Source organism: Mirounga angustirostris, unplaced genomic scaffold (genome assembly GCF_029215605.1).
Source record: "Mirounga angustirostris isolate CCGP_5_RB_7025 unplaced genomic scaffold, mMirAng1.0.hap1 SCAF_13, whole genome shotgun sequence".
Classification (NCBI taxonomy): Eukaryota; Metazoa; Chordata; class Mammalia; order Carnivora; family Phocidae; genus Mirounga; species Mirounga angustirostris.
Genome location: NW_026991721.1, coordinates 47,039,513 through 47,064,360, shown reverse-complemented (window position 1 = coordinate 47,064,360; position 24,848 = coordinate 47,039,513). Strand labels below are relative to the sequence as shown.

At 39.7% G+C, this 24,848-nt stretch overlaps 1 protein-coding gene across 7 annotated transcripts in view; it reads right to left on the bottom strand.

The window, feature by feature from the left end:
- The window catches only part of PRCP (prolylcarboxypeptidase), a 148,640-nt gene that overhangs the window by 123,720 nt on the left and 72 nt on the right, over positions 1-24,848 (bottom strand). For 2 of the 7 annotated variants that reach the window (XR_010406958.1, XM_064576832.1), the window contains exon 1: positions 23,592-24,060. Coding sequence is in view for 6 of the 7 variants with exons in the window: in XM_064576832.1 (XP_064432902.1) it covers positions 23,592-23,963 (372 nt within the window). In the remaining variant the exon portion in view is untranslated. Of the gene's footprint in view, positions 1-23,591; positions 24,061-24,184; positions 24,639-24,755; positions 24,833-24,848 lie in introns of those variants that run through there. The other 5 variants (XM_064576835.1, XM_064576834.1, XM_064576831.1 and 2 more) reach the window with 5 other exon arrangements.

The window sequence follows — 24,848 nt, the reverse complement described above, 5'->3', positions numbered from 1 at the left end:
AGGATGTACATAGAAGTGGCAGTGAATAGGTATAGTTATTCATTCATTTAACAAGCATTTCTTGAGTGCCTACCATAGGTAAGTGCTAGTGAGGCAACAGTGGACAAGCTAGATATGGTCAATGCCCTCACAGTGCTTATAGTCTAATGAATGAAACAGACAACAAACAAGCAAATACACAAATAAACGCTTGGAAACCACAATTGTGCAGGCTTGATTCCAACAGAGAATACAAAGGTAGATCTGATTTTAATACAGTGGCCAGAGAAGGGGTCTCAGAGCAGACAATCGTTAATTAAGCCTTTAATCTCCACAGCCTTCAGGGGTACCTAGGTGGCTCAGTGGGTTAAGCTTCTGACTCTTGATTTTGGCAGGTCATGATCTCAGAGTCACGAGATCAAGCCCCACGTTGGGCTCCATGCTCAGCGGGAATCTGCTTGAGATCTCTCTAAATTAATTAATTAATTAATTAATTAATTAATTAAATCTTTAAAAAAAATCTCTACAGGCTTCTATCAGGTATGTCATTGTGTGAAAAGGTCCAGGGGATTCTATTCAATGTCATTTCCTACACTAAGCGGTCCTTGGCCTTCCTGCCTTCTTTGTGCTTCCATGGTAATTTTAGTTCTATTATAGCATTTTTAAAATATACTCTTTCACTATAGTTATTTATATATATACATATCCTATACCTGTCATACTGTTATTAACCCAAGACTAAGGTAACCCCATATAAGATGTCAGAATCTGTTGATCAAATCATATGTATTAGTCCCTCTTGCCCCTGTGAATAATGCAAGGGCCACACCTAAAGCCTAAAGGTACATCCTCTCATCTGTTCTTCACAGAAACTCTATGAAGTGTAGAGGGTGACTTTTCCCACCACATCATACTGCCTCCCCTCTCTTGTTCACATGTGAATCCCCACAGTACAAAGCACAGTGGGCATAGGACTGTTTCATCAATGACTGTGGAGTTGAACTGGGTAGAAAAAGTGAGAAGTGTAATGTGACACCAGAAGACCAAGTGTCCTAGCTGAACTTGGATTATACCAGTTAACTCTGTTCTCAGCCCCTGTCTCACCAGTGACACTGTTATCTATCAGGTGTGTTAGCCACAGGAAATATGAACAGATCCAAAAATTGTCAAGTTAAAAATCCAACTCAACTTTGAAAGGGTAGAAGAGTGTTAAATACAGAGGTGACTATGATTAATATTGATTCTTCTCAACAAGGACAAGGTCCTTTCATCCTCCCACTACTTCCCGAGTGCCTGTTGCATGCTCCTGGCTACACCGGACACAAGGATAAAAGACACAGTCTTTGCTCTCAAAGAGGTCACAGTCTAGTTGAGATGAGCAGGCAAAGAAACTATTTCTACACAAGGGATGCACATTATGAATGCAGGTAAGCACAGAATGTTTGTTATAGCAGCAAAGAGGAGATAAAATCCAATGAAGGCAAACTCAGAGGATATGATAATGCCTATACTGGGGCCCTGCCCACCTCTTTTCCAACCTCATCTTCTATCACTTGCCCTCTCCTACTTCATAATTCAGAAACCCTCTGGACATAATATGCTTTCCCAAGTCTCCAGGCTGCTGCATGTGAAATTTCCCCACCTGGAATATTCTACATTACACGACATTACATGTCATTACAGAAAACTCCCTATTTCATCCTCCATCCATCCATGTGTTCACTGAAGCACTGTTCACCACCCCCCCCACCCGACCCCCGCCGTAGGGCTTTCCAGGACAACCCCAGGCCCAGAAGAGAGTGCTGCTTCTCCAGTGGGAAGAGCCCAGCTTTGTAGCCTGACAGCTCTGAGTTGAAATGCCGATTGGGCCACTTTCAAGCTAGGTGAATTTCAGCACATTTTTTCACATCTCTGAACCTCAGTTGCCTCATCTGTAAAAGGGGTACTAATATCTTCCCTAGAAGGTTGCAAGGATTCAAGGCAGTGTGTGTATAAATCCCTGACCACAGTAAAGGCCCCCAATTTATTGAATTATAGCAAATACTCCCTGGTAATTGACAGCTATCAGTAATTACACCTTGTGATATTCAAACATACACACACACACACACACACACAAGTACATTACAACCATTTGGATATTTTGGCATGTGACCCCTGGGAAACCTAAAAAGCAGTTTGATGATACATTTTCCCCAGGAACAATTCTGTCCTCATTGAAGCAGAAAAAATAATGTAAGGTGACATTTACATAAAGGATCTTCTATAAGAGAAAAGAGCTGCCACAAAGGATATAACCAAGAAAAGCTTCACCTCGAGAGCTCATTTCATTTAAAAAGAAAAATCAATAAAAAACAAACAGCACATTAAAGGAAATTACTCAGGAGTAATTATATAACTCAGGAGTAATAATTATAACCTCCCAACACTACTTGCTATAGGACATTGTACCCTTTAAAACTATAATCCAAGCAGCCTACAATGAGAAGGTAAACTATTCATTAGTAATATTTTCATCCCATAACCTAGTACCTCCTAGAGCTTCCCATTTTAAAAATAGTCATTTTTGTTTGTCCCCAAAATGCATGACTATTAAAAAAGAAATAAATCTTTTCCCTTATGGTATCCTGCTTTGCTCATTAATGTTTAGAAATACAGTCCAAGTCAGGAAACCTCAATTACAAGCTCTGCTATTATGCAAGCACAAAACACTTAGAAGGAAAACAAGATGGTGAATAAAGAGGAAATGAATGTGAAGTCCAGGATCAGATGGCTTCACAGGGGAATTCTACCAAGCATTTAAAGAAGAGTTAATACTTATTCTTGTCAAACTACTTCAAAAAACAGAAGAGGAAGGAAAGCTTCCAAATTCATTCTACGAGGCCAGCATTACCCTGATACCAAAACCAAATAAAGACACTACAAATAAATAGAACTACAGGCCAATATCTCTGATAAACATAGATGCAAAAATCCTCAACAGAATATTAGCAAACTGAATCCAACAATACATTTAAAAAATCATTCACCACAATCAAGTGGGATTTATTCCTGGGATACAAGGATGGTTCAATATAAGCAAATCAGTGTGATACATCACATCAACAAGAAAAAGGATAAAAACCATATGATCATTTCAATAGATGCAGAAAAAGCATTTGACAAAGTACAACATCCATTCTTGATAAAAATCCTCAACAAAGTAGGTTTAGAGAGAACACACCTCAACAGAATAAAGGCCATATATGAAAAATCCACAGTTAACATCATACTCAATGGGGAAAAACTGAGAGCTTTGCCCCTAAGGTCAGGAACAAGACAAGAATGTCCACTCTCACCATTTTTATTCAACATAGTACTGGAAGTCCTAGCCACAGCAATCAAACAACAAAAAGAAATAAAAGGCATCCAAATTGATAAGGAAGAAGTAAAACTTTCACTATTTGCAAATGACATGATTCTATATATATAAAAAACCTTAAAGACTCCCCCAAAACAACTACTAAAACTGACAAATGAATTCAGTAAGGTCACAGGATACAAAATCAATATACAGAAACCCACTGCATTTCTATACATTAATAATGAAGTCATAGAAAAGGAAATTAAGAAAACAGTCCCATTTAAAATTGCATAAAAATAATTTTTAAAAACTAAGAATAAACTTAACCAAGGAAGTTAAAGACCTATACTCTGAAAACCATAAAACATTCATTTAAGAAATAGAAGATGACACAAACTAATGGGAAGATATTCCATGCTTATGAATTAGGAGAACAAATATTGTTAAAATGTGCATGGTACCTAAAGAAATCTACAGATTTACTGCTATCCCTATCAAAATGCCAACAGCATTTTTCACAAAACTAGAACAAATAATCCTAAAATTCATATGGAACCACAAAAGATTCTGAATAGCCAAAACAATCTTGAAAAAGAATAATAAAACTGGGGGTATCACAATCCCAAATTTTAAGATATACTACAAAACTATAATAATCAAACCAGTATGGTACTAGCACAAAAGCAGACACATATATCAATGGAACAGAATAGAGAGCCCAGAAATAAACCCACAATTATATGGTCAATTAATTGTCAACAAAGGAGGAAAGAATATCCAATGGGAAAAAGTCAGTCTCTTCAACAAATGGTGATGGGAAAACCAGAAGTCCCTTCAACAATGCTGCTGGGAAAACTGTACAGCTACATGCAAAAGAATGAAACTGGACCACTTTCTTAGATCATACACAAAAATAAACTCAAAATGAATTAGAGACCTAAATGTGAGACCTAAAACCATAAAAATCCTAGAAGAGAGCACAGGCAGTAATTTCTCTGGCATCAGTCATAGCAATATCCTTCTAGATTTGTCTACTATGGCAAGGGAAACAAAAGCAAAAATAAACTACTGGGACTACATAAAAATAAAAAGCTTCTGCACAGCAAAGGAAACAATCCACAAAACTAAAAGGCAACCTACTGAATGGAAGAAGATATCTGCAAATGACATATCCAATAAAGGGTTAGTATCTAAAGTACACAACTCAACACCCAAAAAACAAATAATACAATTTAAAAAAGGCAGAAGACATGAACAGACATTTCTCCAAAAAAGACATCCTGATGGCCAAAAGACACATGAAAGGATGCTCAATATCACTCATCATCAAGGAAATGCAAATCAAGACCACAATGAGATATCACCTCACACCTATCAGAATGACTAAAATCAAAAACACAAGAAACAAGTGATGCTGAGCATGTGGAGAAAAAGAAACCTTTGTGCACTGTTAGTAGGAATGCAAACTGGTGTGGCAACTGTGAAAAACAGTATGGAGGGTCCTCAAAAAATTAACAATAGAATTACTATATGATCCAGTAATTCCATTACTGAATATTTACCCAACGAATACAAAAACACTAATTCAAAAAGATGTATACACCCCAATGTTTATAGCAGCATTATTTACTATAGCCAAATTATGGAAACAACCCAAGTGTCCGTGGATAGATAAATGGATAAAGAAGAGTTGGTGTATATACACAATGGAATATTACTCAGCCATAAAAAAAGACTGGAATCTCGCCATTTGCAGCAATATGGATGGATCTAGACAATATAATATTAAGTGAAATAAGTCAGAGAAAAACCAACATCATATGATTTCACTCATATGTAGAATTTAAGAAACAAAACAAATGAACAAAGAAAAAAAGAGGCAATCAAGAAAACAGAGAACAAACTGATGGTTGCCAGAGAGGAGGATGGGTGCAACAGGCGAAGGGAATTAAGAGTACACTTACTGACATGGGCACTAGAATTGTTGAATCACCTGAAATCTAAAATTGTACACCTGAAACTAATATAACACTGTGTGCTAATTATACTAGAATTGAAATAAAGAAAAAGGAAATGAATGTATATCATTCCTATGTGCTCTTGCAAAAAAAAAAAAAAAAAGGTAATAATAAAGCACAAAAAAACAAAAACCAAAAAATTCTGAAAGGAATGATTTAACTATCAAGGGAAAATTTCTAAGACTGTTAAGCGATACCAACTGCCTTCTCCCCCAAACAGAATCATCCTCCTACAATAGGAAGTAGTTTTCACCATGCAATTCTCCCTCCTCTGAAATCTTGTGTTTTATATATATAGATATCTATATATATCTATATTATCTATATCCTATATCTATATCTATATCTCTATATTACATTCACCCTATAGTAAAGATTTTTGCTTCCAGGCCTTACCTCTCCATTATATGAGAAACATTCATCTTTATAGGATCCATATAGTCTAGATTAGTGTTTCATAAGAAGGAGGTTGTGATCCATTCATGGTTATAAATTCAAGTTAGTGGGTCACAGTCAGCATTTCTTTCAAACAAAATTACATGCTATTCAGCAACCTGGCTACAGAATTTTAAATTATGTCAATCAGGAAATTTTAAAACTGTAAGTGTCCTGAACTATTATGACCCTGTAAGGATATGAATTCTAGGGCATGTTTGCTTCCTGCTTGAGAGATAACTGCCTGCTAAATCACATTCTAAGATGTAATTACAGTTCAGGCAACAAGAGCCATTTCACAAAGTTAATGTAGAGTTAACGAATGTTACAGACAGCAAGTACTAGCGGAGCCCAGGGAAGGATAGCTCTTACTAGGATGGGTCAACTGGGGAAGGTTACCCTGAGGAGGTGGGCTTTAAGCAGGGCCCAGTAAAGGCTGGACTGGAAAAGAGGAGGGGAGAAAAAAACCATAGTGCCAGCTGGCCTGGCCTGAGGCTGACAGAACAAAGGGACTGAAGAGGCTATTGTAATAGTTTAGCTTGGAATTGTGTGGGTTTATAAAAGCTAGTAACCCTGGAAATGCAAAGGAAGGGGCATAAAGTAGGAAGGAATCATGGAAAAGTCGTGGTGGCTAATTGGACTTTGGTATAGAGGTGAAGGTGAAGGAATCCGATGATTCCAAAATACTCTAATCCTGGGTGACCAGGAGGAGATTAGTGCCATTGACAGTAATGTGAAAAAAAATCCAAGGAGTTTTAGAAGGGAGTATTATGTAATGACATTAATATTTTTTATAAAAGTTTAACTTGCTTTGAACACCCATACCTCTCAGTTGCACCTAACTATCCATATGAGGGATACTAACCAGTTTAAGCAGCATCCTATTCTTAAGGCACCCACTACTTGGAAGAACCAAGGCTGATACTCAGCCAGTTATTAAAATATTGAAATCCTTCTATACCGGTTAGCAAATAATTATCTCAGCACCTTGAGTGATGCCCACCCCCACTCTATGCCCACCCATCCCACTGTCTCAGTTCCTTCTCCAGACCTCAGGTCTAAAGAACTAACCCATGGCACTATAAAAGGCCTCAGCTCTATGACCAGCTTCTCTTCTAATTGGGCAGGGTGTATGCCATATTGATAGTACTAGGCAAAATATAACAAAAGCAAGTGTTAACAGCACTCAGAAAAGGGAATAATCACCTCAGCTTGGGCCAGTTATTCATTTAAACAACTGTTGAGGGTGTACACTGTAGATACACTGATAGGTGTTGTCCCAGCAGTCAGGCTGCTCACATCCTAATACAGAGAACAACATATAAACAAATCACTGCAATCCAGAGTAGTAGTAAAAAAGAAGTATTTACAAAGTGCAATGGAAGGCACAAAGGGGATATTAGTCAATACACAGCCTGGGAAGAGAAACAAAGCAGTCCCATAAAGTTTCACAGAGGTGATATAAGACCTGAGCCGTGAAGGATGGACAGGAGTGCCAGGCAGAGAAAGGAGGAAGATAAACCATAGCAGAGAGCAATAAAGCAGAGAGATACCAGTACTGTCTGAGCCACATCCCAGCACAGTGTGTACAAAACAGTGAAATGACCAATGTGTAATGCCTGGCACACAGTGTCAATAAGAAATAACAAAATATTAGAGATTCTTTTCTAGCAGAGTTATTTCTCTGATTATGTTTTTAAAGGCTGATCCTAAAATCCATTTGTTTTGTCTAAGCCTATACACGCTGAACAAGGGATAGGGCAATCAAAATATCCTGGAAGGCATGGGTGAGGCAGTTGGGAATTTAAAAATTAAGCACATGGAATTCACAAATCAACTAGAGTTGTCTGCACATCTTAGATGTGTGTAAGCAAAGATGAAACAAGGACAGTGAATTAAGTGGGAATGTGAAACAGGAGCAAAAAAACAACAGAAGACCTCACTACTTTTCCAATTAACAAAGAAGGGCTTCCTGGAGGGGAATATTTTTTAACAGAAGGAAACAAGCAAGTGCTAAACAGGCCAGATGCCTTGAAGACTCAAGAAGTATTTAAAGAATAAATCTTCAGAGGAAGACCAATAGGCAAGAGTAAATGTATGTATATGCTTGTCTGGAGTGTGAAATGGAGAAAGATCATCTAGAGAACAGAGATTATAGAAAAATGACTATAAATTCAAACTAATAAAAGGGTTTGGCAATGTTAAAAATTTAACTGCAAAAAGCCCTTCTGGAAATCTTTAAAAACCATGATCCATTTTTTTGGAGAGTAACTTCTCCGGCATCTTAGCCAACATTCATTTCATCATGTTACACTCAAATTCTTCAGAGATGAACCAAAGCACTGGGGGTATGTAAGTAACAGCAAGAAAGCTCTTTTATACCTTGCCTAATGTTGGATATTTGCATTTAATGTTTTCAATAACACAGAACATGACATGTAGGGTCATTCTATCAGCACAGCTCTACGTGTACAAACCTTGGTACTGCAGCCTCCCAGACCCACAGATGAATGAGACCCAACATTGCTGCCTTTGAAGAGATCACAGACAGGTGGTCAGCAAATAGTAATTACCTTCTCTTTTAAACTACCGTCATTTTCTAGAAATCAGACTACATAAAAGGCAAACAGAAAGCCTGTTTTGGTCTGCACTAGCCACACCAGTCCTTATCATTTAAAGCCAATTGTTTAAGAGAAAGGAGGAATCTTGGGCCAAGGAGAAGGGAGTCATCACCACTGCTTTCAGAAATTGTTGTATGAGCTGCTCCCTCGAAGGAAGAGGCCATCAGTGCTCAGGAAGTGACGGAGGTTTCCGGCAGTTTTAAAGGATAGTGTCTGCAGTGTGACCCACGGTTCAAACTGTATAAAAATAAGAATTCACTGACAAATGATAACAAGTACTTCCTCACTTTCCTATCGGCTGAATCAGAGCCATTGTTTGGGTTGTAGTTCTTGTTTAAATTAGGTTATTAAATCACAATGATGCAGGCCAAACATGCTAGTTATAAGCCATCAGGAAAACTTATCAAAAATACCAGTGTCAAGGTTTAAGTGCACATACACACACTTTTGCACTAATAAAATCTGATCAGTACCAAGGGTATCTTTCAAAAACTTTGTTTTTTCTCTCCTGAAAACCACAAAGGAATGATCTGTAAGGTAGCAAAAAGAGAAAGGAATTTGCAGACAGATCTGAGTTTGAATGCCAATGCTGCCATCTATTAGAGCTATTCGAATTTGAACAAGTTACTTCATGTCTGTGGGCTTGTTTTCTTATATGTAAAATGAAAAAAAAAAAATAGTACCTATCTCAGAGGGGTCTTTTTTTTTTTTTAAGTAGGCTCCACACCCTCAGCATGGAGCCCAACACCTTAATTCACCCCCCTGAGTGGTGCTCTCAGACCTGAGCTGAGATCAAGATTCAGATGTTTAACTGACTAAGCCACCCAGGGCACCCCTCAGAGAGGTCTTATGATGATTAAGTAGGATAATACATGCATGCAAGTACCTAGCAAGGATCTGAAGGAAGTGAGAGCTTGATGTGTTACTAGTATATTTTGTAGAGCATGTTTTATTAGCATGCACCTCCCAAATCTGAAACCACTGCCAAATACATGCAAAAACATACACAAGATATATGTTTACTATTACTACTTATGAGGAAGAAATTGTCATATAAAACTTTTTTAAAAGATTTCATTTATTTATTTATTCATTTATTTATTGAGAGAGAGCATATGCACGGCTGCACGCACACACGCGCACACACACACACACACAAAAGTGCAGTTTGGAGGAGGGGCAGAGGGAGAAAGAGACTCTCAAGAAGACTCTGGCTGAGCACAGAGCCCGAGGCAGGGATGCATCTCACCATCCTGAGATCAGGACCTGAGCCAAAATCAAGAGTTGGACACTTAACCCAAAATCAAGAGTTGGACACTTAACCAACTGAGCCACCCAGGTATCCCAGTGATATAAAACTTTAGCAAAAAAAACCCACAAAAAAACAAAAAAACTTTAGCAATTTGTTCCAACTTTTTGCTTAAAACAATATGACCTTGCAAAGCAAAATTAAAAAAAAGAAAATTTGCAGTTATCATGGAACTGAAAACAGCAACAAGGCAATGACTTGGTGACAGTGAAAGTCTCTAACACACTAAATATTACATGGCCTGGTATGTGATATGTTTTTGCTTCTGATTTTTTTTTTAAATTTTTATTTATTTGACAGAGAGAGAGACAGTGAGAGAGGGAACACAAGCAGGGGTAGTGGGAGAGGGAGAAGCAGGCTTCCTGCTGAGCAGGGAGCCCGATGCGGGGCTCAATCCCAGAACCCTGGGATCATGACCTGAGACGAAGGCAGACGCTTAACGACTGAGCCACCCAGGTGCCCCTGCTTCTGACTTTCTATCCAGTGCTGTGACAGACAGTGCAATATACCTTTAGTTACACATTCATCACTATATGAATTATGTAGCTTTGAGGAAAGGTACAAATCACAAAAATAAAAGGTGACTGAATATCTTATTTCTAAAGAATTTTAAAATAATCTGTAGCATCACTTTCATCACCCCATATGCTGAAGATTCTGAGTCCACATCTCAAAGGACTGCTTATTTCCTCTTGGGAATCAGAATAATATAATTAGACTCATCGTTCAAATAGCCAGGTTTCTCGTAAAAGTAGTTAAAGAGATTAGCTTAAATTTTCAGTTTAATATCCTTTAAAATGATAATACTTTATTAAACTGAAGAATAATACTATCATTCTAAGCACCATGTTTAAAGATGAGACCACTAGGGGTGCCCGGGTGGCTCAGTTGGCTGAGCATCCGACTCTCGATTTCGGCTCCACTGGCGTCATGATCTCAGGGTCCTGGAATCAAGCCCCATAAGGGGAGCCTGCTTCTCCCTCTCCTTCTGTCCCTCCCTCCGCTGGTTCTCTCTCACTCACACGCACTTTCTCTCTTGCTCTCTCTCACTCCTTTTCTCTCTCTCTAAAATAAATAAAATCTTTAAAAAAAAGATGAGACCACTATCCAGGCTTTCAGAGAAAACAAATACATAGGTATGTTTACCTGAACTTGACTTTCTAATCAAGGTAGACTTTCAAGAGCAAGTGCCAAATGGTGACCTCTGTTCCTTTGAGTTAGTGGACAAAAGAGGAACATTTAAATGAATAGAAGATGAATATATAGCAGTAACTAATTCATGCAGCATAGATGAGCAACATTTACATGAACTTTAATTAACTTATTCCAAGCCAAATTTTGTACACAGACTGTTGGGAAAGCTTAAAAAGGAGGATTCCCTAATGAAACTAGGGTAAACTGTACTGAGCACCAAATTTAAGGGGACAATTTCTAAAGTAGTGACCTCACTCCTGCCCCACCAGTTTAGTCTCCTCCTTTATTTCTTGGAGAATACCTTTTTGTGATCATCAGTGGAGGTCTCTTGACATCCTTTACTCTACAATGTATACAGCCTTCCAAAAAGATCTCATACTCTGTATCTTAGAAGTTTTCATAGTCCCCTTCTGTTGTTAATATGGTCCATTATTTAAAGCGCATTCATTTAAAAGCCTTCTTTTTGAAACACAAAAGCCAAGTCAGAAGAAAGTTCTGTATTGTTAAAACCTCCATTATGATTTTTTTTTCTCTCCAAAATTATCCAGCCTGGTGCTAGAGAATGGACTTTATTACTGTCTAATCTGGAATTCCTTAACAAATGTGACTTCCACACTATCTCTAATTTAGGCCATGAATTACACAATCTTCTGTCTATTCCAGAAATACAGCTAGTACAGAAGCAACATAGATCAAGGGCTCTGATGTCAACAGAGCTCATTTTGAATCCCGGCACTATCATTTATCAGCTATGTGATAATGGATATATCACTTTACCTCTGAGCCCTTTATTTTTTTATAAAAAAGATGTAGTACCTCCTTGCAGGGTGGAAGATAATACATTAAGAGCACTTAGGCTGTACCTGTCACAAGGTGAATGCATTTACTCTGGGGAGCAGAGCAGTGCTTTGCCCCTTACCACTTCAACACCAAGTTATGTTCTTAAAGTCAATGAAAGATTCAGAGAAGGAATACCATGCATGTGCCAATGGAAATAGTAATAATACTGACCTCGTACTGTTGAGTGCCCACCTCTTGCCTCATAGAGTCTGACCCCCTGTCCCAGTATTACTGAACTTTCAGTTCCCCCAACATGGACTGCTCTTTCCTACCTTAGGATACACCCTCTACCTGGGCAGAAATCTCAATCATCTCCATTCTCCTGGCTAATTCCTATTTAGCTTCCCAGTCTCTACTTTGATCCATTGCTGCCTATAGGATTCTCTAATATACAAGACTCAGGACTCCATTGTAGATCCCACAACAAACTACTTCCTTAAAGCACACATTGTCACACTTGTAATTACTTATCACTATGTTCTTTCCCACTAAACTGTAAACTTCATGAGGTCTGTCTTTGCTTTCCACTTATCCCCAGCTATTAACATAGTGTATGGCACATTGGAAGAGTTCAATAAATATTTCTGGATGAACATACAATTGTGCTTCTTTACTGTATGTTAGATATCATATCTACTGTAACAGAATGATACTTCATTGTATCATATAACCACCTTGCAGAGCTGTTCAGAGAAAGCTCCTAAAGAAATCTGACTTTAATAAATCTGTCTTTTCTTAACCCATGTTGGCATCCCCACAACATGAGCAACAAGAAAGAGAACATCATGAGCTTGACAGAGATAGGACAGCTGACCCTCTCCAGGTGCAGCACTGTGTGGCAACTTGGAACTGACATATGTACATAATAGAAAGTAAGGATTTACAAATATACATAGTTAATTGGCTTCCTTTTGCAAATGAACCATAAAAAGTACTGCATTTACCTTAGCTCTCTAATAAATATGGGCAGTACACAAATGCCACAGGAGTAGGCTTTAAGGGGACATTTTTCCTAATGTCTTCATTCTTTATCCTTTCCCTGGCCCTCACCCAGACAAAAAACAAAGAGCAAACTTTGCTGTACTCCTTCCCATGATTCTTTCTCTGTACATATGTGGGGAGAAGGATCAGTACAGACAACTAGCTACAGTTTCCAGATCATCAGAATAAGAGAATGTGAATAAGTGGGCCTGTTTTTATTTGCCTGGCATTCTACATTGTTTCCTAAAAGGATTTTAGACAGTTGAGAATCAAATTTCCATACCGTTTCCCACCCTACACACACACACACACACACACACACTTTCCTTATCTCATTGTATAGGGAAGCAGGAGAGAGGGGGAAAGATACAGATTCAACAAACATTTGTAATAATGATACTCTAGAACTATAAAACTATGTAAAACTATGGGCAGCATGCTATGGAGTACAGATACTTACAAGATAGAGTTCCTGCTTTAAAAAGGGAGTAAGACAAGAGTACAAAAGATTTTAACACAAGGCTAGAATAAGACATGTGCCATGAAGAGAAGTACAAAGACAGATCTGACTGATCACACACTTTCCAGGAGATTAAGAAACACCTCATGGAGGAGGTAGGCGGTGTCTGAGACGAGGCTGAAAAAAAGGATAGGATTGATAAAAGGGGGAAGGGCATTGGGAGAGGTATTCCAGACAAAAGGAACAATGTGGGCTAAAGCATTGAAACAGGAAAAGAATGAGCATGTGTGAAGAATAGATTAGCACACTGAAAAGGTGGATTGGGGTCACAGGGTGAAAGGCCTTGAATACTACAGGATTTTGTTCTAAATAAAGCAAACAATCAGCTGGGGTGCCTGGGTGGCTCAGTCTGTTAAGCGTCTTCCTTGGGCTCAGGTCATGTTCTCAGGGTCCTGCGATAGGGCCTGGTGTCAGGCTCCCTGCTCAGTGGGGAGTCTGCTTGACCCTCTCCCTCTGCCCCTCCCCGTGCTTGTGCACTCTCTTGCACTCTCTCTCTCAAATAAATAAATAAAATCTCTTAAAAAAAAAAGCAAACAATTAGGAATCATTGCAGGCTCTGAGGAGAAGAGTGCTTGATGGGAGAAGTAACTAATGTGACCCATGGGGACTGCAGTAGAGGGCTAAATGCAGGTAGCAAGGAGGACCTTCAACCTCACATAATCCACCTTTCACTGTCCCTCACCCCATCCTCACTCCCTTCCTTACTTGGCTTAAATTTCATGGTCAATGAATAAATTACTCCCTTGCATATGTCCCTGAATCCCCATGACTCTCTCTCTCACTTTCTTTTACTGATTTGGCAAAAGGATAATCCTGGTTAAAAAGAACTCTCCACCAACTTTTCATTCATACCCAAGAAAGTAAAGGTAGCTAGAGAAACATACAGCCTATCAAATGGTCTTACTAACATGCATGAGACTTCAAAGCTGCCGGTAATCAAACTGTAAGTCCCTAGTCCATTTACTTTCCTTCTCTGCTAGAAGAGTATTTCTGTTCTCTTTCCTCCTCACTGTCTTCATCCCCTGCTACCCTCTTCCAGCCATACTGGCCTCCTTGAGTTGTTCCTGCCAGGTATACATCTACCTTCAGGTTTTGTACTTGCTTTTCTCTATGCCTTGAATGCTCTTGCTCCAGAGCCTAGAAGAGTGCCTTGCAAATAGTAAGAACTTAGCAAAAATAGAGTAAATGAATTTGGAAACATGTTGTACATTCAAGTTTTCTATTTTGCTTTTTTCATTTATCAGTAATTCATGAACATTTCCCACATTACAAGATATACTTCAAGGGCGCCTGGGTGGCTCAGTTGGTTAAGCGACTGCCTTCGGCTCAGGTCATGATCCTGGAGTCCCGGGATCGAGTCCCGCATCAGGCTCTCGGTGGGGAGCCTGCTTCTCCCTCTGACCCTCCCCCCTCTCATGTGCTCTCTGTCTCTCTCATTCTCTCTGTCTCAAATAAATAAATAAAATCTTTAAAAAAAAGATATACTTTAAGATCATTATTTTTAAGGCATAATAATATTTCATTTTATGGATGTACCACAAATTATTTATAATTTGGGATTGAGAAACCAGGAAATTTACAAGTGGGATATTTTGGATGTTTCTTCCTTTGATCTTTCTGAAACTTAATAGTTTCACCTCTAAAAATGAGCATAATATCTACCTCACAGGATTGTTTTAAAGACTGAATGTGGAATATAAATAGATACAGAAACATCAGTTTTGAAAACAGAGGCATCAGGATGTCAACTGAGTGAAAGATCACAAATCTTGGAAGCAAAAGATTAAAATATATTGTCCCTCAATAGCTTGATCAAGTCACTTGACTTCTATGAACCTCAATTAAACCAACTATTTTTAAAAGTGACTGTAATAATTAAAAGCAGGTATGTAAAAGAGTTTAAAATAATACCTAGCCCAGATAAGACAATCATGTTTATTCATTCACTGCTCATAAACAACAATGACTACTTTTCCTAAATTGTGAACCAGAATTAAAAAAATATTTTAAAAAAGATTTTTATAACTCCCCAATAACATACACATTGTCAATGCAAAAGTTTCCTTTTGATGGACACTTACAAAGCGTAATTCAGATTTTTTACATAAATCTCTATATCAGTTTTGTTTCCTTTATTATGAAAAAGACAGGCAAAACAATTATTTTAAGTACTGAGTGACAGTATGAATAAATGAATTCCTTTATTAATCACATGCTTCAATGTATATACACATCAGGTCGGTGAAAGCTCATAATGATAAGTTGAGCAAGAAAATATCAAGTAGACCAGCCTCACTTCAGGAATTTTTTTGTTTTTTTAAGATTTATTTATTCATTTATTTATTTGATAGACAGAGAGATAGAGAGAGAGCACAAGCAGAGGGAGCGGCAGAGGGAGAGGGAGAAGCAGGCTCTCTGCTGAGCAGGGAGCCCGATGCGGGACTTGATCCCAGGACCACAGGATCATGACCCAAGCCAAAGGCAGGTGCTTAACCACTGAGCCACCCAGGGGTGCCACCTTCAGGGATTTTTTGAAGCAATCTGTAAATTGCAGCCACATAATGCTAAGACATTACACATTTGTCAGTCCTTTTACATATTTTTCAGATACAAGCTTGAGTATGTGTGACTGGAATGGCCAACAAGTATGTGAAGTCCTCCAGGATGTAATCATCTCTGCCTTCCTGGGACCTAGTCCAGTGCCTGACATATAAAAGGAAGTGGATGAACACTGAGTAGGTGGATGGGTGGGTAAGAGACTAATTGAGTGTGGTAGTCATTAATGTTGTTTCTCCTTCTAGGATCTCCAAAGTCAGTATTTTTTTGTCTCCCTGCCCTGTCCTTAGATGCAGCAATATAACCAGTTTGGGCCAAGGAATTATGAAAGGAAGTGATGTGCAATTTCCAGACTGGAGCATTTATTATTTTTCTATGTTCCTCTTTCACTGCTATGGTGATCACGAAAGTGTATGTTGAGAGAAAGCTTCCATAAGCTCCTTAGTCTCTAAGTAAATGTAATGAGGGAACCCTCTGCTCACCCCAATGGAAATACAGTTTGAGTCATATATTTTGGGGGGTTTAAGTCACTAAAATTTTGCAGTTCTGCTACAGCAGCATAACCTAGCCTTATCGGGACTAGTACAATAAGCAAGGTAATGACATTTGCTTTAGAACTAGAAACTCATTACAGTTTATTTTCAGAAAAACAAAATGAGACAGATAAGCATCTTGAACATGTAACTCAACCTCTCTGTATGATCGTTTTCTCACCTATAAAGTGGAACAATAATAGCATCTACCTCATAGAACATTAAATAAATGAATGTCTAGGGTTCCTGGGTGGCTCAGTCAGTTAAGCAACTGCCTTCGGCTCAGGTCATGATCCTGGAGTTCGGGGATCAAGCCCCGCATCGGACTCCCTGCTTAGCGGGGAGTCTGCTTCTCCCTCTGACCCTCCCCCCTCTCATGTGCTCTCTCTCTCTCTCTCATTCTCTCTCTCAAATAAATAAAATCTTAATAAATAAATGAATGAATGTCTATTACGTACTTAGAACCTAGGGCATATAAAGCTTTCAATAAACAGTAGCAGATGATTAGCATCACTAGTGCATTCAATAATTTATATACTACATATTTCATTTTATTCTCCCTCCTCTTACTCCTTATTCATTTTAATTTATAGCCAATTTTTTCCACTCAAAAAATCTTTATTAAGAACTACTATGTAGGGACGCCTGGGTGGCTCTATTGTTAGCGTGTCTGCCTTCGGCTCAGGTCATGATCCTAGAGTCCAGGGATCGAGCCCCACGTTGTCGTAGTCCGGCTCCCTGCTCAGCGGGGAGGGGAGTGTGCTTCTCCCTCTGCCTTTGCTCCTCCCCCTGCTCTCATGCTTTCTCATTCGCTCACTCTCTCAAATAAATAAATAAAATCTTAAAAAAGAAAAAAACTACTATGTAGAGGGCACTGTGCAATGCTCTAGCAATATGATGACAAATAAGATAAGACATGTCATCAAGGTCTTTTCCTTCCCTATGATTCTTTTCTCTCCAATCCACCCATAATCAAGCAAACTTTAAAATCATAAATATAAATACAGTGTTCTATGTTATACTTTGTTAATGGTAAAGCTGAGTAATATTAATTAAAAAAAAAAAAAAACCTTTACATGATATGAGTCTGTGTCTAATTTAAAGTTGAGATGGAAAAACTGTTTAGGTCCGCTATGCCAAAGGCAATTAATGGCAAAGGGAAAAACAAAACTTGTACTCAAATCCCCACTGCTCCTAATACAGGGCCCTATAGACAGGAAGCACTCAGTGAACAGAATTACAGATGCATCACAGGTCATCAGATCCAATCCTCTTATCTTACGTAAGAGATCTTACACTGAGATCTAGAGGTAAGCAACTTACCCAAGGTCATTCCATGAGTTAGTGACAAGTCTGATACTAGAACCCAAACTTCGAAAATATCTTAAGTGCTTTAAAGTCCTTGCAAGGGCGCCTGAGTGGCTCAGTTGGTTAAGCGACTGCCTTTGGCTCAGGTCATGATCCTGGAGTCCCGGGATCCAGTCCCGCATCGGGCTCCCTGCTGGGCAGGGAGTCTGCTTCTCCCTCTGACCCTCCTCCTTCTCATGCTCTCTGTCTCTCATTCTCTCTGTTTCAAATAAATAAATAAAATCTTTAAAAAAAAAAAAAGTCCTTGCAATATGCTGCACAGAGATATAAATATGACAGTGCAAAACCCTAAAATTAATCTTTACCGAAATTATATTTTAGCATTAACTTATAAAACATCGAAAGCTATCAGAAAGATAGTGTTAGATTTAGTATTATTATAAAATAGAAAAGATACTTGCAAAAATCTAAAAGGATACATGCATTATATGTCCCCGCCGCAATTTACCAAAACGCAAAATAGCATAGAAAAAAAATAATAGAAATAGCTTCCTATGCTTTTCATTATGGATCAGTCTTGTGTGAAAGAAAATTATTTCAAACAAGGAAAAAGTTAATTTCTTTGTCTTATTTACAAGTATATTAAATTATACCCCACTGATAAAAAGGAATATATATACTATTTAAATAACTGAAAACAGTTCATACAAATTTTCGTATTTTCCAGAATAACTATTTTAGGTATGGTAAGTGATGATTTGAATATTTTATTCTGTGTGGAGAGGGGGTAAGTTAAAGCCATATATATTAAGAAACCGCAAGATAAAATAAAAATATTTATCATTTTTTGAGTAAAGTGATATATAAACTGTGCTATTAAGTCCTTTACACATATTAGCTCATTTCACAACAGATCTATGAAATGAACAGTATAATTATCCCCATCTTGCTGATTATAAAACCAGATGCTCAGAGTAATCTGTCTGAAGTTACTCAGCTAATGGGAGAAACAGAATTTGTTCTCAAATTTGTATGGTAATCAATCTCTATCAAGTTCCTGACTCTTCATAATTTAGATCAAAGTTACTTCATCATATCTAAGGGGTGGACTACATGATCTCTAAGACCCCTTCTGGCAATGAGTCTAGGGGTAAAAACAGAAATCAATTCAGAAGTCACATAATATTTGTGACATATACTCTGGGCCTAAGAGGAAAGCCATCAATAGATGGTTCATATAGATGAACCAATAACAAAAAGTGGAGAAGAGGGGAAAAAATAAAAAGGAGAGGAGGAGGAGAAAGATCAATATTTTACTAGACATTAGGGTCACTGTGGCATGAGTGGAAAAGGGGAACCTGGAGTAGGAACTAAAAGAACCGTAATGGATGTACATAAATAGAAATAGCTTAGCCCACTGATGTGACTGCCTCACAGCAGACAAGGAGGGAGCTGTGGGAAGGCTTTGCAGAAATCAGTGGCCATGAGCTTAACGCTGGGTCAAGATGCAGAGTTCTAACATAAACACTGGTCAGTAGTTAAATAAGAATAGTTGAGTATAGATTACTGACCCCTAAGTTTCTAGAAGAGGCATTACCACAACTGTCATGCATTTGGATCAATCTGAAATGCTAACACTATGGGGATTGTGGTTTTAGGACAGATTGGGGAAGAAACCAGCATTTACTCTATTATGTTCCTTAAGTTCCTACCATCTCCCAGGCACTATGCATGTGCTTTCATGTGTTACCATATTTAACCCTCACAACAACACTGGTAGAAGTAATGGTTAATTTTATCTGTCAACTTGGCTGGGCTACAGTGCCCATATATTTGATCAAACATTCTGGATGTTTCTAGGAAGGTGTTTTTTTGGAAAAGATTAATATGTAAATCAGTGGACTTTGAGTAAAGCAGATTTACCCTCTAAAATGTGAATGGGTCTCATCCAACCAGGTGAAAGCCTGAATAGCAAAAAAGACTGACCTCTCCTGAGCAAGAAGGAATTATGCAAGCAGGCTCTCTTTGGACTCAAACTGCAACTCTTCTCTGGGTCTCCAGTCTGCCAGTCTACCCTGTAGATTTTGAACTTACCAAGCCTCCATAATCATATGAACTAATTCCTTAAAATAAATCAATCCCTGTGAAAAGAGGGATACACACACACAGAAACACATTCTTTTGGTTCTGTTTCTCTAGAGAACTCTAATACAGTAAATATTGTTTCCTAGTAACACTGAGGAAAATGAGAGCCTCAAAGGACCCATTCTCTTTTCCCACTACATCACACAGTAAAATGCCCTCAGGACTCACATTCAACTCTGAGGGGCTAGGGTGAGAGATGGAGGGTAATGAGAAGAAGGGAAACCTTGTAACCACAAGCCATAGATTCCAAGGAGCCCCTTACAACCCTGGCATCACACATGTACCCAAAGCCCGGATGTAACCAAGTGATGTACTATATCCTTTGTCTGGTCTCCTGGTTCAGTTACTTCGGATACAAGAAACCAAATAAAAAAAATATTCCTACTAAATCAACAACCTTTGAAGACTTTGAAAGAAGGGGAAAAATAATTAGTGAAGAATAGAAGTAAAAAATGAAAAGAAAAATAAAAAATAACGTGTCAATTAAATGATGGTAGACTTTGCTTTGTTTAGGCTTTTTTTGGATAGTCATTCATTCACTCCCTCAACAAATAATCATTCTGTACTTTATATTTTTTATGGGCTCTTCTAGGTACTGGAGAGTGCTATCTAGCTATAGGGGACACATATAAAATAGTAAGTGTGCAGAGTGAAAAAAAAAAAACAACTAAGTTGCCGTAAAGTCAAGAAGGCTTCACAGAAGAGGTGACATTTCAGCTGGAATACAGGTATGAGTTTAATTTGGGGAGAAGAGAGCAATATTCCAGACAGAATTTCCAACACTGTAAAATTCAATTGAGTCTATGTTCTATGTTGCTAAAAGTGTACGTGTGTGTTGAGGAGTGAAGGGGAGGGAAAGGGCCATGGGCTAAGCCTTTATACCTATACCATTCATGGAACTTATGTGCATATAAGGACAGCTGGGAATGGCTTGGTCAACTGGACAGATATAACTACAGATAAAGAAAATCATTACAGGGCGCCTGGGTGGCTCAGTTGGTTAAGCGACTGCCTTCGGCTCAGGTCATGATCCTGGAGTCCCAGGATCGAGTCCCGCATCAGGCTCCCTGCTCGGCGGGGAGCTTGCTTCTCCCTCTGACCCTCCCCCCTCTCATGCTCTCTGTCTCTCATTCTCTCTCTCTCAAATAGATAAATAAATCTTTAAAAAAAACAAGAAAATCATTACAAAGTTTGATAAAAATTCAACCCTGAATAAAAACCAAGCTTTACAATTCTAATTATGATGTCTATTATCAAAAGGCACAAAAGTATTTCATGTCCTCTAACTAAAAAAAAATGGAAGTTGAGTTTATACAGACATAGTCAGTCCCAACTAAAAATCTATGGTCCAGAATTGGCAACTACTATAATCATTATTATGTAATAAATACATATGTGGATGTTTTCTCAAAAAAATGAAATAAAACTCGGGGCACCTGGGTGGCTCAGTTGGTTAAGCGACTGCCTTCGGCTCAGGTCATGATCCTGGAGTCCCAGGATCAAGTCCCGCATCGGGCTCCCTGCTCGGCAGGGAGTCTGCTTCTCCCTCTGACCCTCCCCCCCTCTCATGTGCTCTCTGTCTCTCTCATTCTCTCTATCTCAAATAAAATAAATAAAATCTTTAAAAAAAAATGAAATAAAACTCAATTGCAGTTGATGTAAGGAAAATTATTACTATAGTAATAAGCATATATGTGGAATCTGTGTCCTAAAATATAAACTAAGCCAGAGAGCAAAAGGTGACTGAGTAAAGTCAGGTTTAGCTAACGAACAAAAATGGAAAAAGAACTGATCTTAAACTATATTTCTAAATAGTTACGTGGTCAAGGAAGGAATGTATAATGAAGGAATATAAATTAAGGGCTCACAGATCATTTGGTCTCTTCCCCTCTTTTGTTCTCCCTTTTCTGCTGATAGTTCTCTTTTTCATCGTTTCTTTTTTTTTGAGAGAGAGAGCACAAGTACATGTGCACAACTGTGGGGAGGGAACAGAGGGAGAGGGAGAAAGAGGGTCTTAAGCAGGCTCCATGCTCAGCTGGGAGCCCAATGTGGGGCTCGATCTCACCACCCTGATATCAAGATCTGAGCTAAAATCAAGAGTGGGACACTTAACCAACTGAGCCACCCAGGCTGTGCCCCTTCATCACATTTAAAGAGATTTCAGAGATCCTCATTCCAATAGTTCCCCTTCAGTTTTACTGTGCCAATAAAACTCTGCAAATAATCCTCTACAAAATCCCAATATATGAAACAGACCAAAGCATAATGCTCAGGCTCAAAGTTATTTCAGGGAGAGAGGGGTTACTGGAGCACCTTAACTTGGCCCACCACTTGGGCCTTTACCCACCAGACAGCTCCCTAAAAAGCCCTTAATTTTCCTCAGTAGAGTGTGTAATATGCTGTTCCTTGTTCAACCCTCTCAATTTACAAATGAAGAAATGGTACCCTAGAGAGTTAATTTAAGTAAGTTGTCTGAGAAAAAGTCCCCTGTTTCCTGGTACCTCTGCTGAAATAATATTTTCTCTTCCTCATAAACTGTAATTTAAATTTCTGGGTTAAAAATAATTTCTTGTATGTTACAAATTCATGCAATCCCTCTATCAAAATTCAAAATTCAGGGCCAAATACTCTGCTGGGGACTTGTCATCTGTTTTCATTTAACCATCACCAAATCCCCAGATCAAGAAACTGGGTTGATTTTTTTTTTTTTTTTAAGATTTTATTTATTTACTTGAGAGAGATAGAGAGAGCATGCAAGCTAGAGAGAGCACGAGCAGAGGAGGAGAAGAGGGAGAGGAAGAAGCTGACTCCTCGCTGAGCAGGAAGCCCTACTCGATCCTAGGACCCCGGGATCATGACCTGAGCCTAAGGCAGACGCTTAACCGACTGAGCCACCTAGGCGCCCCAAGAAACTGGGTTCAGAGAAGTACTCTTTCCCAAGGTCACAGAGCTAGCAGAGTGGAATGCTGTTCTACTTGACTCCAAAAGCCAAACCTCAGACTCTTTTATTCTTTCTAAATCCACACCTTTCCCTAATCTTTGCCTATCTTTATACAGGCTCCCAGAAATACAGAACTGTAAGAGATCCTGTCATTTTACACAAGATGTACTTTTCTATCCACGCTTGTCAGAAGAGTGCCTCATGCTTCAGCCAAGCACAAAGGCATCAAGCCTATTTTAAAATTCTAAATTCAAGCTTCAGAACCGTAGAGATGCTAACCCCCACCCTCAAATCTTGACTTTCTTCTACAACTTCTTCTATAAGCATGGGCTACACATATGTTCAGTCTTATGGAGAATAGGAATGGTTAAAAACTCTTAATCAAAGGGCTACAGAATCAACTTTGAGCTAAGCAAGAGATGACAGGCTGGCGTTTTAGGTTGAATACTAAATACTATCTAGTAAGATATTGGAAATGTGTATTTAGAGGCTGCTTAGGGACAAAGGATGACTGTCACCACGGAGTAGGAGGCAGAGTTGGCATTAAATAATTTTCATTTGACGGAGGGTCAGGGGAATTTGAATTAGGGCATCCTCTAGGAGAAGAAGTTGAAGTGACTGTCATAGCCAATTACAGAAGAGAGTGTGGAATCAGGATTGATACTAAATTATTGGTAACGGGAGGAGAGATTTTAAATAGAAGTGAGACTTGATGCCACCCCCTGGAAGCTGTGAGCCAAAGATCGGACAAGTCCTAGGCATTAGGGGTCTGAAATTCCGGGTGGGTTACGGCGCCTAGGCTCGGGTCTATTAGGCCGGGGACTTCGAAACCCCAGTCGTCCCCCACGCCCACCCCGCCCCGCCTTACCTTCTGTTCGATGTAGTGAATCGAGTACTTCTTGGCAACAGTACCGCGGGATGTGAAACTGGTTGACCAACGCAGGCTGCTGAGGGCCTTCATGGCCGGCGGTACACGGATGGCGGCCCCAGGCGTCAGGAAAGCCAAGAGCAGGAGCAGGACGGTGGGACGCCCCATGGCCCAGGATGCCGGCTGCAGTGCGGGTGGGAACGAGACCGGCAGATGCCGGGAGCTAGACCCGAGCCCAGCCCGCAGCTCCGCCCACCGCAGATAAGCTCCTCCCCGGTGAAACCCAAAGCAGCTCCGCCCGCAGCAACACCGCCTAAACCTGGTCACCCAAACCACACCTCCCCCGACCCCGAGGGAGCCAAAACTTTTCATGTTCCTCTCGTGCAGTCCCCTCTTTAGAGTCCAGCTTCACTGCGGTCACAGTCCAAGTCGACCCTTACCATCCCAGGACCCCCTCCTACCTGACCGCCGGAATCCCATCCTTTCCTAGAGCGCTCCACAAGCCCCCCTTTCCTGCCATTCCCTGTCCGCTTCAATTCCATTGCCACACCCATTGCCCTCCGCAAACCCCATATAATAATAATAATAGCTACCATGACAATTTCTTGAGCGTTCTCTACATGTCACTATATCGCTAGGCATAATGGCACACACATCAACTCATCTAACTTAAGCATCACAGCAATCTGTGTGTCGTGAATGACTGCTACTCCCATTTACAGAGGAAACTGATGCCCCGAGAGAGGTGTAGGGACTTGCACTGGGTCACTCAGGAGGCAGGGGTGCAGGCTCCGCAAACCGCTCGGTCTGGCTCCTTGCACCCCACTTCCATTAAGTCAGCCAACCACTTCCTGTGGTACTCTGTTCATGGATCACCCCAAACATCCCTGTTGCCCACATAATCCATCCCTTAACTGGAGTCGCCGGGGCCCAGAGAGCCCCCGCATCCCGTTAGGTCCTGGTCCCTTCTTCCAGGATACGCCCCCTTTCTTCACCCGGCTCGGGGTAGCCCGCTTCAGGCCCCGATTCCACACCCCCTTCTGTCTTCACCGCGCCAACCCCTTTGCCCAGCTTCCAGTCCTCCTTCCAGTCACCCTGCTGAACCCAGACTGGAGGGGCGCTACCACCCCTTCCTGGGATCCCTACGCTACCCCCAAAACCAACTTTATAGACTGTGCCACTACTCCACCAGAGAAGAACATCCGCCAAACCCTGTCTCTACCCAGTTTGACGAAAATGGTCGTTCCCCAAAACTCA